This window comes from Carettochelys insculpta, chromosome 19 (assembly GCF_033958435.1).
Source record: "Carettochelys insculpta isolate YL-2023 chromosome 19, ASM3395843v1, whole genome shotgun sequence".
Classification (NCBI taxonomy): Eukaryota; Metazoa; Chordata; order Testudines; family Carettochelyidae; genus Carettochelys; species Carettochelys insculpta.
Window position 1 is genome coordinate 20640781 of NC_134155.1, and position 14709 is coordinate 20655489.

Here is a 14709-nt window from a genome sequence, read left to right on the forward strand (position 1 = left end):
AAATACACCTGAAATGCTATCTAAAGTAACCATTCTAGTATATTGGCACTGTTGTACCGTAAACAAGATACATGGCTTGCCTGATTTCAAAAGTTAGACCAGTCCGAAGCTGGGTGTATCTGTAATAGGTTTGCAAAAGACTGAGATTGGCTCCTTGTTATTTTGTTAATACATACAGTTTTCAGCCCACTAAAATTTGTTTGCCAGACCACTTGGATTTCAATGTCCAATTTTATGCATTTTGCATGATTGAACATTGAATCCATAAGGGAATCATGGAATCTTATGCAGTTGTCCCAAGGGATTTTCAAAACATATAATTGAGGCAGACTTTCTAGGTCTGAAAACTGATAGATACACTCAGAAGAATGAAGTTTCAGTCTCAGCCCCAAGACAGAAATCCAGAAAGCAGAGCAAAAAGAGACAAAAGTAACAGCTAGCAGCAACAGGTACAACTGACACTGATTTGCTAAAATGGTCTGATCCTTCCTTCAAACAACTGACAACTTTGGGGCTCAGAAGCTTTACTGACCAATGAACTAGTGGGTCTGAGAGAGAAAAAGATAGAACAAGAACAAGAGTGGGTAATTTATAATGTTGGCTTAACCTTGAAATACCCAGCAGTTACATTCACATGTAACCAACACCTAAAACACGCAGGCTGTGTCTATACAACAGTTATTTCAGAACAGACGCTATTCCAAAATAGCTTTGCAAGTGTCTACACAACACAATCACTGTTTAGAAATAATTTTGAATGAGCAGATGGCTTATTTCAAATTTGATAAATCTCATTCTAGAAAAATAGCACCTATTCCGAAATAGACATTTCAGATAGGGACTGTGTAGCCAGGGAATAGGGCTATTTCAGAATAAACTATTCTGGAATAGTTTTTTCCAAAATACAGCTGCTTTGTAGACATATTATTTTGGATTATCATTGTTTTTACAAACTCTAATCTGCAATAGGCTCTATGGTGTGTGGGCACACTATTTCGGAATGCATTTTTCTTATTTTGGGGCTTCCCTGTAGTGTGGATATGTTATTCCGGAATAGCTTATTTTGGAATCATAACTCCAGAATAAGCGATTCCGGAATTACTCTGTAGTGTAGACATAGTCTCAGTGCTTGATTCATACTCATATTCTGTAGGCCCCAGAAGCTATAAGTATCTATAGTAGAGATACAGTATTCCAAGCCACAGGAGACCCAGAGTTAGCGTAGCCTAAACAATGACTTAGGTCCAGTCTAGTAGAGTGAAACCGCTGACCAGGAACAGATATTATTATTGATTCCAATTACAATATCTCATAGATAAACTGCAGCTTGCCTGCTATGGTCTGCATCACACTGAAGACTAAACTACAAGCAAGGAAAAAGAGAAGACAAATTATGAAAAGGATGGGATGAACAGGGAAAAAGTTAACAGTAAAAAGCTGTCTCCTGACCTGCAAGAAGAATAGGTGCTGGGTAACTTCCTGCAATAGCTCCTCTTCCACTTTCTCTGGGTAAAATTTAGCCAAAAACCGAAAACTAACAGGGTCTTCTTTGGGGATTTCTTGATCCAAAACCTGTTTAAAAATAATCATTAGTAGAAGCAGCAGTGAAAATAGTGAACAAACATCCATGAGAACAATTCCAGGAGTCAGTAGAAAGCAGTCAGCATTTGCGCCAAACTTGCAGTGCTGTAACTAGCTAATTTTGCACCTGAGGCAATAACATAAAATTGTTCCCCATCATGTATATATATTCATAGTAGTTATTTATTAGTTAGTATTTCTGTATTATTTTGTGTGTCCCCTCAGCTATGCACCAGAGGCAAATGCCACGCCTTTGTTACGGCTCAGAGCCAAAGCAACACTTTCAGGTTTGAGCAGGAAGGACACTGCTGATTCTAACTAACAATTACCACAATGCATTATGGACTTGATATATGAATCAGTTGGTGAATCCTATGTCTTATTTCATGCAGCACATCAGAGTAAACAATCATAATGGTGTCTTCTGCCCTTAGAAATCACAGGTAACCACTAAATATATGAGGCTTTTCCTCTTGAGCTGAAGTAATAGCTCCAATAGGAGGAACCTAAGTGAAACGAAGTGGGCAGGGCTGCTGTTTTTACAGACTACATGTTTTCAATACCTTTTTATCCATCTTTAACCAGGTTGTCATTCCTTTTATTGTGTATTGCAAGCCAAAGAACCAAGTTTCCCTTAGTCCTAATGCTCGGCACACCAAATCGAACAAGTCCTTTCCCTTCCACTTCATCTAGAATGAGAACAGAAAAAAAGACAAATGTTATTAGCTTAACAAGGTGCTCTAGGCTGGTTTTCTAAAGCATGGGGGATTGACTAGCCATGGTTTGCCTTCTTCCTGAGAAGTGCATTTATCTCACCTTTTGCTTTTCAAAACATCTCACGGTTGTCTAGTAGTCAGAGCAAAGGCCTAAGAACCAAGTCTTCTTGCTCTCTCTTCTATGCTCTGCCCCAGATTCCCAGTGCCATTTTTGGGTAAATCATTCAACCTCTTTATCCTGCATTTTATTTACATGTAAAATGGGGTTGGTGCTACACTGCAAACTTGTATTAATAATCAGTAAATTGTTTAATAATTCATGAAAATTGGAAAGATGGGGGAAGGTGGACTTCAGGGAGACCCAAGCCTAGCAGAGTAATGCATAAAAGGCACACACACTGCATAAATCCATCCTTGATATAACTCCAGTTGTGTCAAGGCGTTACACCATGTATAGACTTGCCCTCTTACCTATATAGTCTCTGATCTTACACCCATTCAAATCAATGGGGTTGACTATTGTCTTCACTGGGGTAGCACTGATTCCACAATAGAGGCAAAAGTTGTTGTATCCATGGGGTGTGGGGAGTAATATTCTAGTGAAACCACAGGCCCAGCATAGATGTACAACATATTAGTTTGCTATGCCAGTTCCATGTAGGAGGAAGGTTTTGATTAATGGACCTGAAGTTCTCACACAGTCACATGGCTTTACTTATTTTCTCTGAAAAAGCTGAAAATCTGTTTCTGATACTTGACTGGGTGTTACACGAATTGCTGTGTAATTATGTGGGTCAACCCCTGAGAACTTCATGGAGGAAAAATGATTTTATGAGTATTTGGATGGGGAAAAGGAAATCACCCCAACAATAAAAATAATATTTTGCAAAGAAGTGGGGACAGAATATATTACACTGAATTGAACAAGGTACCTGAGTTACAATATTCTAAAATGCTTCATTTCTGTAAATCTGCCCAAATTATTTTAACAACATACAATCTCTATTATTAGTAACAGAGAGGAAGCCATGCTACTCTATATATGATCAAAACAAAAAAGCAGTCCAGTAGCACTTTAAAGACTAACAGAATAATTTATTAGGTGATGAGCTTTCGTGGGACAGACCCACTTCTTCAGATCATAGCCATAGCAGAACAGCCTCGATATTTAAGGCACACAGAACCAAAAATTATTAAGTTACTTGATCTTTGGGTGACGTCTCAACACCAAAACTTACATGCAGATACACATCTCATAGAGCTGGAAGGGACCTTGAGAGGTCATTGACACCAGTCCCCTACCCTCTTGCCAGGACCAAGCACCCTTCCTGAGGGAGATTTTTTTTAAAATCTATTTGTCCAGGCCCCTAAATGGCCTCCTCAACAATCAAGCTCAGAACCCTGGGTTTACAAGGCCAATGCTCAAACCACTGAGCTATTCCTTCCCCACAACAATCATTATATAACAATTCACACCCAGAACTGACAATCCCAAACAAGATTGCCCGTTCCCACAATGGCAAGCTCATTCAGCCCATACCATTTCTAAGTTTTCAGCTTTAATTTTTAAAATCATTTCCCACCCTTTTTTGCTACTGTTGATTGAGTATATGTTGATCAGCTGGTTATCTCTGTATTTCTTCCACAGTTAATCCAGTTCAAACAGTAAGTTTATTATACTATACTATATTATTCTCCTGCATGTTTGCATTTGTTCTCTCTTCTTTTGCATCTTGTATTTCTTGATTTTGTTTCACAGGGGAATCATAGCTAGTGGAACGAAAGAACTAGTGTTTGTGTCCAGATTTTTTCCCCTCACACAAACACAAAAGATTTCCCCAGGGAAAAAAAAAACCTAAACAAATATACTTGATCATGGTAATGGTGTTTAAACCCAGAAAACAAGCCAGAACCTTTGAGGAAAAGGTCTTAATTCCCAGCTCAAATATGCAAGGAGAGATCATTCTGCAACTTGTAAAATAAGTAACAGATTCTCATCCTGCTCTGGCAAAGCATTCAGCACCTGCAACTCCCATGAAGATCAGAGGGAATAGACCACAATCAGCAACTTACAGAACCATGTAATAAAAGGACCTCTTGTAAATAGCTGCATATGGGCGCGCGCATGCGCGCACACACACACACACACAGAGCTATCTACACAAGATCCTTGTATTACACACCAATTTGACTAGTATGGAAACAGACCAAATGCTCCCCAGCTGCCATAATGCCACTTTAGCTGTACTGTGGTGCTGCAACCAGAAATTAATTTTATTGAGGTCATTTTACTCAACCCATGAAGTCAAGGGTGTGTAACAGAACAACTTGTCTGAGAGAATTAATGGTCCCTTCCCTTAGGCCTGATAATTTATTTCTTAAACAGCCTATTAACTGAGGACTTTAATGGATGCCCATTACAGGATGCATGCCTTCCTCAGTACCTATGACTGTCTTTTCACACATACCACGTCAGTGTATTTTGATGAGTACTTAAAAATGAATAATTGTTAAGTAAATTCTATTAATCATTACCTCTGTGTAGGATGGGTTCAGTGACAGCAGAAGCTTCCTTTCACTGCCCACATCGGCAGGCCTCCACCATGAAATTGGAGGGACCTGCTGTAAAGTTGTGTGTAGTTCAGTCTATTCAGTCCTTGGCCTCTCTGCTGGGATTCCCAGGCTAGCAACAAGTCAGTGCGAAGTGGTTTTACAATGTGGATGCCTAAATATTGGGAACTGGACTGAGACCACACACTTACTTCATGCAGCCCATTGAGCAACCAATAATAGTAATGCCTTGAAGGCAATACCAACCTAAGCCACAGGTGCTAGAACTAGGGGTGCAGGGAGGCACCCCGGCTTGAAGTGATTTTCATTATATACAGAGTTTTCAGTTTGGTTTAACAGCTCTCAGCACCACTATACAAACCGTTCCAGCACCCTACAGTGAGAGACTGTGGATCTCATTCTTAACCATCGAGGACCTCATGTACACATTTATACTTGTACAAAATACACATGAAATACTAGTAGATCAGAATCTCACTTCGCACAGAGGTGACAGCACCAAGTGCAGGACAGTGGAAAGTCAGACTTGAAATCCCATAACCATTCCTCTGGGCCATCCAGTCGCATGATTAACAATCATTTTTCCCAAGCCTGTTTGTGGCTGTACTCAGAAATCTTCAAGTAGACCTTAGCAGCACAAAGAATGCAAGTTGTACCTCTTCCCACTTCCAGGAAACTTACCTCGCAGCTGAACTCCATTTCGGCATCCATTGTTATAACTTTCACTTTAAAGGTCTTAGGTTGCTTCTTCTTCAGACCTCTGATGGACATTTTCTGTTGTTAATTTATTAGGACATCAGCAGCTAAAATTGAACAAGAGTGACAATAAGAAAATTATACATTTAAGAACAATTTGGAACAGCAAATCTATTTTTGGACTAAATTAATAAATCTCAGTATAAAATAGATCTGATCCTGGGGAAGAAAGGTGCAGAAAATCACCATTTATTTTGAGCTGTCTCTGTATGTGATAGCATAGCTGACAGCAGTAGAAACCCCAGACCATAACCAAGAAAGGAGATTAAGATTTTAGGATATAGGAGTAAACTTTTTCAAAATTATTCATAAATCTCCAACTTTTCCTCCAATTTGGGAAAACATTCAGACCCACCACTGCAAGGTCCCATTGTCTGCCTCTTATCCCATGTGAGCCACACATCCTCAGATCCGGTCCCCAGACAGTCATCCAAGATGCTCAAGTGTTTCCTTTCTTGCAGTCTAAATACTACAACATCTCCCTACTGTGTCACAATAACAAAATATGACATTCATCTTGTCCCTTTAGAGACCTAATCAAAATTCTTCCTCCCAAGCCAGGATCCCTGTTGCCTATGCTATACTCTGAGCACAGGACTGCTGCTGAAAAGCAACAAAAATACACACCAAAGAGCAGAGATCCATAGCATGAATCAGAAAGGACAATTTTATTCTTAATCCGTCTCTCCCTGGTACCTGCCCTCATCTCACTGATACATGTGCCAGCATCACCTACTGTGAAACTAAATTGCATTTTTAAACTTTTCTAGCATATATATTTAAAAACCAGTTGCCTCACTCATGCCAAGTAATTTATTTTCACACAAGATCTTGTGCTGTGAATTCAGTTGTTTTGCATAAGGCCAAAAGCATACATTTTAACTGCAGATGACTGCGCACTATAAATAAACTATATGGGAAATGCATGCTACAGTAACCCCCACTTTATGCAATTCTGACATACATGTTAATTGTATTAACGCAAATGTTGAAATCCCAAGGTCCAGCTGCCCGCTTCCCCCATGCATGGGAAGTGGGCAGCTAGAGCCTGTGGGGGGCACAGCTTCCTCCAGCTGGGGGAAGCCAGGGGAAAGCCACAGAGCTGCTCCTTTCAGTCTTCCGCCTCCAGCTGCAGCGCTTGGAGCTGGTGGCAGAGAACTGAAAGGAGCAGCCCTGTGGCTTCCCGCAGCTGAGGGAAGTAAGGGGGATGCTACTGCTGGGAGGAGAGGAGGGGGATGCCCGCTCAGTCCCAAAGAGCCAGGCGCAGCAGTGCCCAGTCAGTTTCGCAGCTCCCCACAACTGAGCAGGAGCCTGGAAAGTGACCAGATATTGCTGTGCTGGCTTCAGGCTCCCAGGGGCTTGGCAGAGCAGGGAGAGGTCCCCCTTCCCCAAGTTATGCAAAATTTGATCTGAGATGTACATAGCCTAGTTAATATCAGAGGATGATACAGGCCTAGAGGAGCCTGGAGTTCTTAGCATCCTACTGCAAAGGCTGTTCTTATAGGCTACGTCTACACTAGAGAGTTTTGTAGACAAAACTCACAGAGCGTCTACACACAAAATGCATTTTGTTACAGAAACTGTCAACAAAAAAGCTGTGTAGATACTCTGGGGCGCTTTTGTTGACAGAGCAGATCAAAAAATTGATCCGCTTTTATGTGTAGATATGATCTGTCAACAGAAGTTTTGTCAGGACATCTCTTCTAACAGCAACTTCTGTAGACAGATGCTTCTAGTGTAGGAGTAGCATAGTGTGGCTAGCTTCTAATCTTGTTTTAAAGAATTCCTTAAAAAGGACATTTCAGATGAAAAAGAGCCATTTGTCTGAATCTCACAATAATTTTTAAAGCATCTTTGTCTGTTTTCTTCCACTGAGCTGTAGTCTGGTAAAGATGCAAACCAAGTGGAAAATATTGTGCATTTATTTATATTATTCTTTTTTTTTTTTAACTGTTGGAACAAAGAACCAGACAGCAGGTTAGTAAAGTATCCATGGTCACACAAAAAATAATGGTAGCATTCGGAATGGAATCTCAATAAGGATTCATCCCTGCATCAGCACTGAGACCACTGCAGAAATCATTGGGATGTAGCCCACTCTCTCACAATCCTGAGGCTGCTTCAGGCTCAGGCACAGATCAGCAATGCCAAGTTGTGCTTTGACTGTAACTGCAAGTCTAGTATGACATAATGTGGCTGAGGAACAGCTGTGGTACAGACATGCCCTAGCTAAATTCTCTCATTCACACCTCCAGAACAACCTCTGGACTGGCAATATTCTCTGGGAGAATTGGGGGGTGAGACCACTTTGCTCGTAACCTGTCTAACCAACAACCCAAATTGTCCACAGGGTTCCTGGGGTCTGCATTCGAAACATTACAGCATCCCACATCTGTTTTTTAGTATAGAACATTGTGCTTCTGTCAAAGGTGAAATTAACATTTTGCCAGCTCAGCCACCATCATAAGTCTCAGTAAGGATCTGAACTGAAGCTATATGAAAACAGCAGTTTAATTATGTCAATATCTTTTGAGGCCCCGATCCTCCAAGCTGCTCTAGATATGACCAGGGCACATAATGGTTGCAATAGATTTGTGTGTCTAATATCCACAAAAGGTCACTCCTACACAGCTTTTTCTTTTATAAATAATTCCTCAAAATTCAACACATACAGAATATACAAAAGACACATTTAGCACCGGTACAGGAGATGACGGTTAGATGCCCAATCAAACTTAAAGAGGGAACAAGCCCTTCTATCCCCAGTTGTGCAGAGACAGAGAACAAGAAGGTAGAGACAAGAGAGCAAGAAATTTCATATTCTTTTTTTTTAAATGTATACTTTACATCTAGTAATCAATTAAATGAGACAGATACTCTGAGGTAGAGCTGGTTGAAAGTTTTCCCCATCAGTAATTGCTGATTCTACTAAAAATACAGTATTTAAGAGGAACATGCTGATTTCATAAGAAACTTGGCAAAAGGGTTATTGAAGTGCTTCATTTCAACTTTCATATTATATATTGTTTATAAGAACATAAGAACATAAGAATGGCCATACTGGGTCAGACCAAAGGTCCATCCAGCCCAGTATCCCGTCTGCCGACAGTGGCCAATGCCAGGTGCCCCAGAGAAGGAGAACAGAAGACAATGATCAAGTGATTTATCTCCTGCCATCCATCTCCTGCCCTTGTACTGAAGGCTAGGGCACCATACTTTACCCCTGGCTAATAGCCATTTATGGACCTAACCTGCAAAAATTTATCGAGCTCTTTTTTAAACCCTAATAGAGTCCTGGCCTTCACAGCCTCCTCCAGCAAGGAATTCCACAGGTTGACTGTGCGCTGTGTGAAGAAAAATTTCCTTTTATTAGTTTTGAACCTACTACCCATCAATTTCATTTGGTGTCCCCTAGTTCTTGTATTATGGGAAAAGGTAAATAATTTTTCTATATTCACTTTCTCCACACCATTCATGATTTTATATACCTCTATCATATCGCCCCTCAATCGCCTCTTTTCCAGACTGAAAAGTCCCAGTCTCTCTAGCCTCTCCCCATATGGGACCCGTTCCAAACCCCTAATCCTCTTAGTCGCCCTTTTCTGAACCTTTTCTAATGCCAATATATCTTTTTTGAGGTGAGGAGACCATATCTGCACACAGTACTCAAGATGTGGGCGTACCATAGTTTTATATAGGGGAAGTATGTTATCTTTTGTCTTATTATCTATCCCTTTTTTAATAATTCCTAACATCCTATTTGCTTTATTAACTGCCGCTGCACACTGCGTGGATGTCTTCAGAGAACTATCCACTATAACTCCAAGATCCCTTTCCTGATCTGTCATAGCTAAATTTGACCCCATCATGTTGTAAGTGTAATTTGGGTTATTTTTTCCAGTGTGCATTACCTTACACTTACCCACATTAAATTTCATTTGCCATTTTGCTGCCCAATCACTCAGTTTGCTGAGATCTTTTTGTAGTTCTTCACAATCCCTTTTGGTTTTGACTGTCCTGAACAACTTGGTGTCATCTGCAAACTTTGCCACCTCACTGCTTACCTCATTTTCTAGATCATTGATGAACAAGTTGAACAGGATCGGTCCCAGGACTGACCCCTGGGGAACACCACTAGTTACCCCCCTCCATTGTGAAAATTTACCATTTATTCCAACCCTTTGTTTTCTGTCTTTTAACCAATTCCCGATCCATGAAAGGATCTTTCCTCTTATCCCAGGACCGCCTAATTTACATAAAAGCCTTTGGTGTGAGACCGTGTCAAAGGCTTTCTGGAAATCTAGGTATATTATGTCCACTGGGTGCCCCTTGTCCGCATGTTTATTAACCCCTTCAAAGAATTCTAATAGATTAGTTAGACACGACTTCCCTCTGCAGAAACCATGCTGACTTTTGCCCAACAATTCGTGCTCTTCTACATGCCTTGCAATTTTATTCTTTACTATTGTTTCTACTAATTTGCCTGGTACTGATGTTAGACTTATCGGTCAATAATTGCCAGGGTCTCCTCTGGAGCCTTTTTTAAATATTGGCGTTATATTGGCCGTCTTCCAGTCATTGGGTACCGAAGCGGATTTAAAGGATAGGTTACAAACCACTGTTAATAACTCCGCAATTTCACATTTGAGTTCTTTCAGAACCCTTGGGTGAATACCGTCTGGTCCTGGAGACTTGTTACTATTCAGCTTATCAATTAACTCCAAAACCTCCTCTAATGTCACTTCAATCTGGGAGAGTTCCTCAGATTTGTCACCTAAAAAGGCTGGCTCAGATTTAGGAACCTCTGTAACATCCTCAGCCATGAAGACTGAAGCAAAGAAATCATTTAATCGCTCCGCAATGGCACTGTTTTCCTTGATCGCTCCTTTTATATCTTTATCGTCCAAGGGCCCCACTGCTTTTTTAGCGGGCTTCCTGCTTCTAATGTATTTAAAAAACATTTTACTATCATTTTTTGAATTTTTGGCTAGCTGTTCCTCAAAATCTTTTTTGGCTTTTCTTACTACATTATGACACTAATTTGGGAGTGTTTATGTTCCTTTCTATTTTCCTCACTAGGATCTGACTTCCACTTTTTAAAAGCTGCCCTTTTCTCTCTCACTGCCTTTTTAACATGGCTGTTAAGCCATGGTGGTTCTTTGTTAGGTCTCTTACTGTGTTTTTTTATTTGGGGTATACATTTAAGTTGGGCCTCTAGTATGGTGTCTTTAAACAGTTTCCATGCAGCTTCCAGGGATTTTAATTTAGTTACTCTACCTTTTAGTTTCTGTTCAACTAGCTTCCTCATTTTAGTGTAATTCCCCTTTTTGAAATTAAATGCCGGAGTGTTTGACCGCTGCGGTGTTCTTCCCAACACAGGAATATTAAAAGTTATTATATTGTGATCACTATTTCCAAGCGGTCCAGTAACAGTTACCTCTTGGACCAGATCCTGCGTTCCAGTCAGGACTAGATCGAGAATTGACTCTCCCCTTGTGGGTTCCTGTACTAGCTGCTCCAAGAAGCAGTCATTTAAGGCATCAAGAAATTTAATCTCTGAATCCTGTCCTGAGGTGACATGTACCCAATCAATATGGGGATAATTGAAATCTCCTATTATTACTGTGTTTTTTATTGTGATAGCCTCTTTAATCTCCCTTAACATTTCAGCTTCACTATCACTGTCCTGGTTAGGTGGTCGGTAATATATTCCTAATGCCATATTCATATTAGAGGAATGAATTGGTATCCATAATGATTCTATGGAACATTTTGATTCCTTTAGGATTTTTGTTTCATTTGATTCTATATTATCCTTCACATATAGTACCACTCCGCCACCCGCACGACCTGTTCTGTCTTTCCGATATAATTTATATCCCGGTATGATAGCGTCCCACTGATTGTCCTCATTCCACCATGTTTCTGTGATGCCTATTATGTCAACTTCCTCCTTTGATATGAGGTACTCCAGTTCACCCATCTTATTAGACAGACTCCTAGCATTCGTGTAAGAGCACTTTAAAAAACTACCACTATTTATATGTCCGCCTTTCACAGACACCTTGGATTTTTTTATACGCGATTGTTTCACATCTGATCTTGCCCATACATTATTTCCCACGTTCCCTGTCTGACTAACTTCTAGGGAGTCCCTATCTATGGAGCCTCGTGTAAGAGAAGTCTCCGTCCGATCCACTTGCTCCCCCGCACCAATCGACTTTCCCCCACCTCTTAGTTTAAAAACTGCTCTACAACCTTTTTAATGTTTAATGCCAGCAGTCTGGATCCACCTTGATTTAGGTGGAGCCCATCATTCCTGTATAGGCTCCCCCTACCCCAAAAGTGTCCCCAGTTCCTAATAAATCTAAACCCTTCTTCCCTACACCATCGTCTCATCCACGCATTGAGACTCTGAAGTTCTGCCTGTCTATCTGGCTCTGCGCGTGGAACTGGAAGCATTTCAGAGAATGCCACCATAGATGTTCTGGATTTCAGTCTCTTTCCTAGTAACCTAAATTTGGCCTCCAGAACATCTCTTCTACCCTTCCCTATGTCATTGGTACCAACATGTACCACGACGACTGGCTCCTCCCCAGCACTGCCCATAAGTCTGTCTAGATGCCTCGAGAGATCCGCAACCTTCGCACCAGGCAGGCAAGTCACCATACGGTTCTCCCGGTCATCACAAACCCAACTATCTATATTTCTAATGATCGAATCCCCCACTACTAAAACCTGCTTCTTCCTAACAGCTGGTGCTCCCTCCCCCGGAGAAGTATCCTCGGCGCGAGAGGATACCATAGCACCCTCTGGAAGGAGGGTCCCAACTATGGGATGGTTTCCCTCTGCTCCCATTGACTGCTCTCCTTTCCTGAGCCTTTCATCCTCTGTAACAGCATCAGGACTGTCAGATTGGAGGTAGGACAGCCCTACTATGTCCCGGAAAGTCTCATCAACAAACACCTCTGCCTTCCTTAGCTCCTCCAGTTCAGCCACCCTGGCCTCCAAAGCATGCACTCGGTCTCTGCGGCTCAGGAGCTCCTTGCATCGAGCGCACACATACGCCACCCGCCCACAGGGTAGGTAGTCATACATACTGCACTCGACACAATAAATAGCATAGCCCCCACTCTGCTGCTGGGCTTCTGCCTCCATTTCCTACTCTAATTATATAACGTTTATAACGTGCATGAAAATGAAGCACTTAGATAAGGTTTTAATACGGAAAAAAACTGTTTGGGGGTTTTCATTTCACACAAAAAAAAATGAAAGGATGCTTTAAAATGTCAGAATTTCTCAAGAAAATGTCATCTAGTTTCAACCAGACCTGCTCTGAGGAACTTAAGAGGAGTTTTTCTGCAGTGATTAATCCAAGGAACCACTACTGATTTTTCTCCACAACAATTTCAATCCAGAATAACTCTAATAACACCCAGGCTACGTCTACACTAAGAGAGAAATTCAACTTTATTAAAATTTAATTTTTAATGCTGGGTTTTATAAATTCAAATTTGAGCATCCTCACCTTCCCACAAGCTCCCCACAAATTTGACTTATTGCTGCCACACACACGTCATCAAACATCAACTGTTGCAGCAGTGTACTGTGGGAGCCTATCCCACAGTTCTCTGAGCCCCGTAGCATTCTGGGTATTTTCACTGATGCAGCATGGGAAAAAGATGACCCATGAGTGGCTGTGGGTATCTGACATCTTCCTACATTTCATTTCCCTCACTCCCCTGTTGTGTTAAGCAAACGTCCCTTTTTCCACGTGGAATCTTGTTTGTATAAGTGATTTGCTTTTTGTAAGTGAGGGGAAGGAAAGGATAGCAAAGCGGTTAGAGCATTTGCCTGTTGAACCCAGGGCTCAATGATTTTCATAAGAAGGTCTTTCCACTCCAGATCAGTGATCTGGAATGAATTAACTCATAACTCCAAAAAGAAATTCTGTGCCACCTAAGCGCATTTAAATCAATGGGATTCTTTTCATTGACTTCAATGGTGTTTGGATCAAGCCCATACTGAGATAATTCTAGAACTAATATATTGACTTCAGTGACCTTTGGATCAAGCCCATACCACCGTATTGCTCTGTCATGTTTATTTCTTCATGCTCCATAATCTAGAAATGTATGTCTAAGTACACCAGGGCATTACACTGAGCCCTACTTGGCTAACTGTGGTAATTGTAGAGCTAAACAGTGACTTCAATGGCCTTTGGATCAAGCCCATGCCAAGCTATTGTTCTGTCATGTTTATTTCTTGATGCTCCATAATCTAGGAAGATGAATGTCTGCCCTCTCAACTTTCAATGGCACTTCCTGTGCCTACCATGATGCAAGCCCCCAAATACCTTAGCTGCTAGGGGCGACTTCCTCCCCAGCAGCAGCAAGCCCCCAAAAATCTTTCCTGCCATTGAAGCCCTAACCACGCGCAATCCAGGACATGGTGCTACCTAGCAGCATGGTCAGCACTGAACAGCAGGTAGGTCCTTTTATTGGGTCAGGGGCTACCCACATGATGTGGCTGAGTGTGGGCAAGACCCTGACTGTGTGGTGCCCGGGAGGGAGTTCGTGCACAAATGTAAACCACTGAGAAAAAATACCACGTGTAGAAAAAAATACCAAGTGTAGAGACAGAACCACGAACTCTGTGCTGAAGCTATTTGTAATGGGTAGATGTGCTCACATCACTAATAGCAAAGAAAGAAAGATGTTTCTCAGGCTCTCATAAAAACAGGACCGCACAGACACAGGCTTCCTAGTCCCAATGTAAAATTCACGGTCTTCCTGTTACCTAATTCCTGCACACCCGAGGGCAGTGGCCAGAGTGGAGCACTGCAGGGCATTGTGGGACACATACAGGGCACCTCTGGAGGCCACTAAATTTGATTTTAAGACTTGGCGCTTCCACACTGGTCTTTAATTGAACTTCTGAATTCAAGCTTGATGCTATACCAGCTGGTACCGACAATATTGTGATATGATTATTAGTGCTCCCTAAATTGAGCTAATGGTATTTAGATGAAGACAATCACGTGGCAACTGCCTTAAATTCAAATTTATCTCATAATGGAGATGTA

General features: G+C 41.4%; 1 protein-coding gene across 5 annotated transcripts in view; it reads right to left on the reverse strand.

Moving 5' to 3' along the window:
* LOC142022945 (merlin-like) overlaps positions 1-14709 on the reverse strand; it is a 49379-nt gene that overhangs the window by 28752 nt on the left and 5918 nt on the right. For all 5 annotated transcript variants that reach the window (XR_012648084.1, XR_012648085.1, XM_075013320.1 and 2 more), the window contains exons 2-4: positions 5550-5671; positions 2145-2270; positions 1450-1572 (exon numbers count right to left, since the gene is read on the reverse strand). Coding sequence is in view for 3 of the 5 variants with exons in the window: in XM_075013320.1 (XP_074869421.1) it covers positions 1450-1572; positions 2145-2270; positions 5550-5639 (339 nt within the window). In the remaining 2 variants the exon portion in view is untranslated. The remainder of the gene's footprint in view (positions 1-1449; positions 1573-2144; positions 2271-5549; positions 5672-14709) is intronic.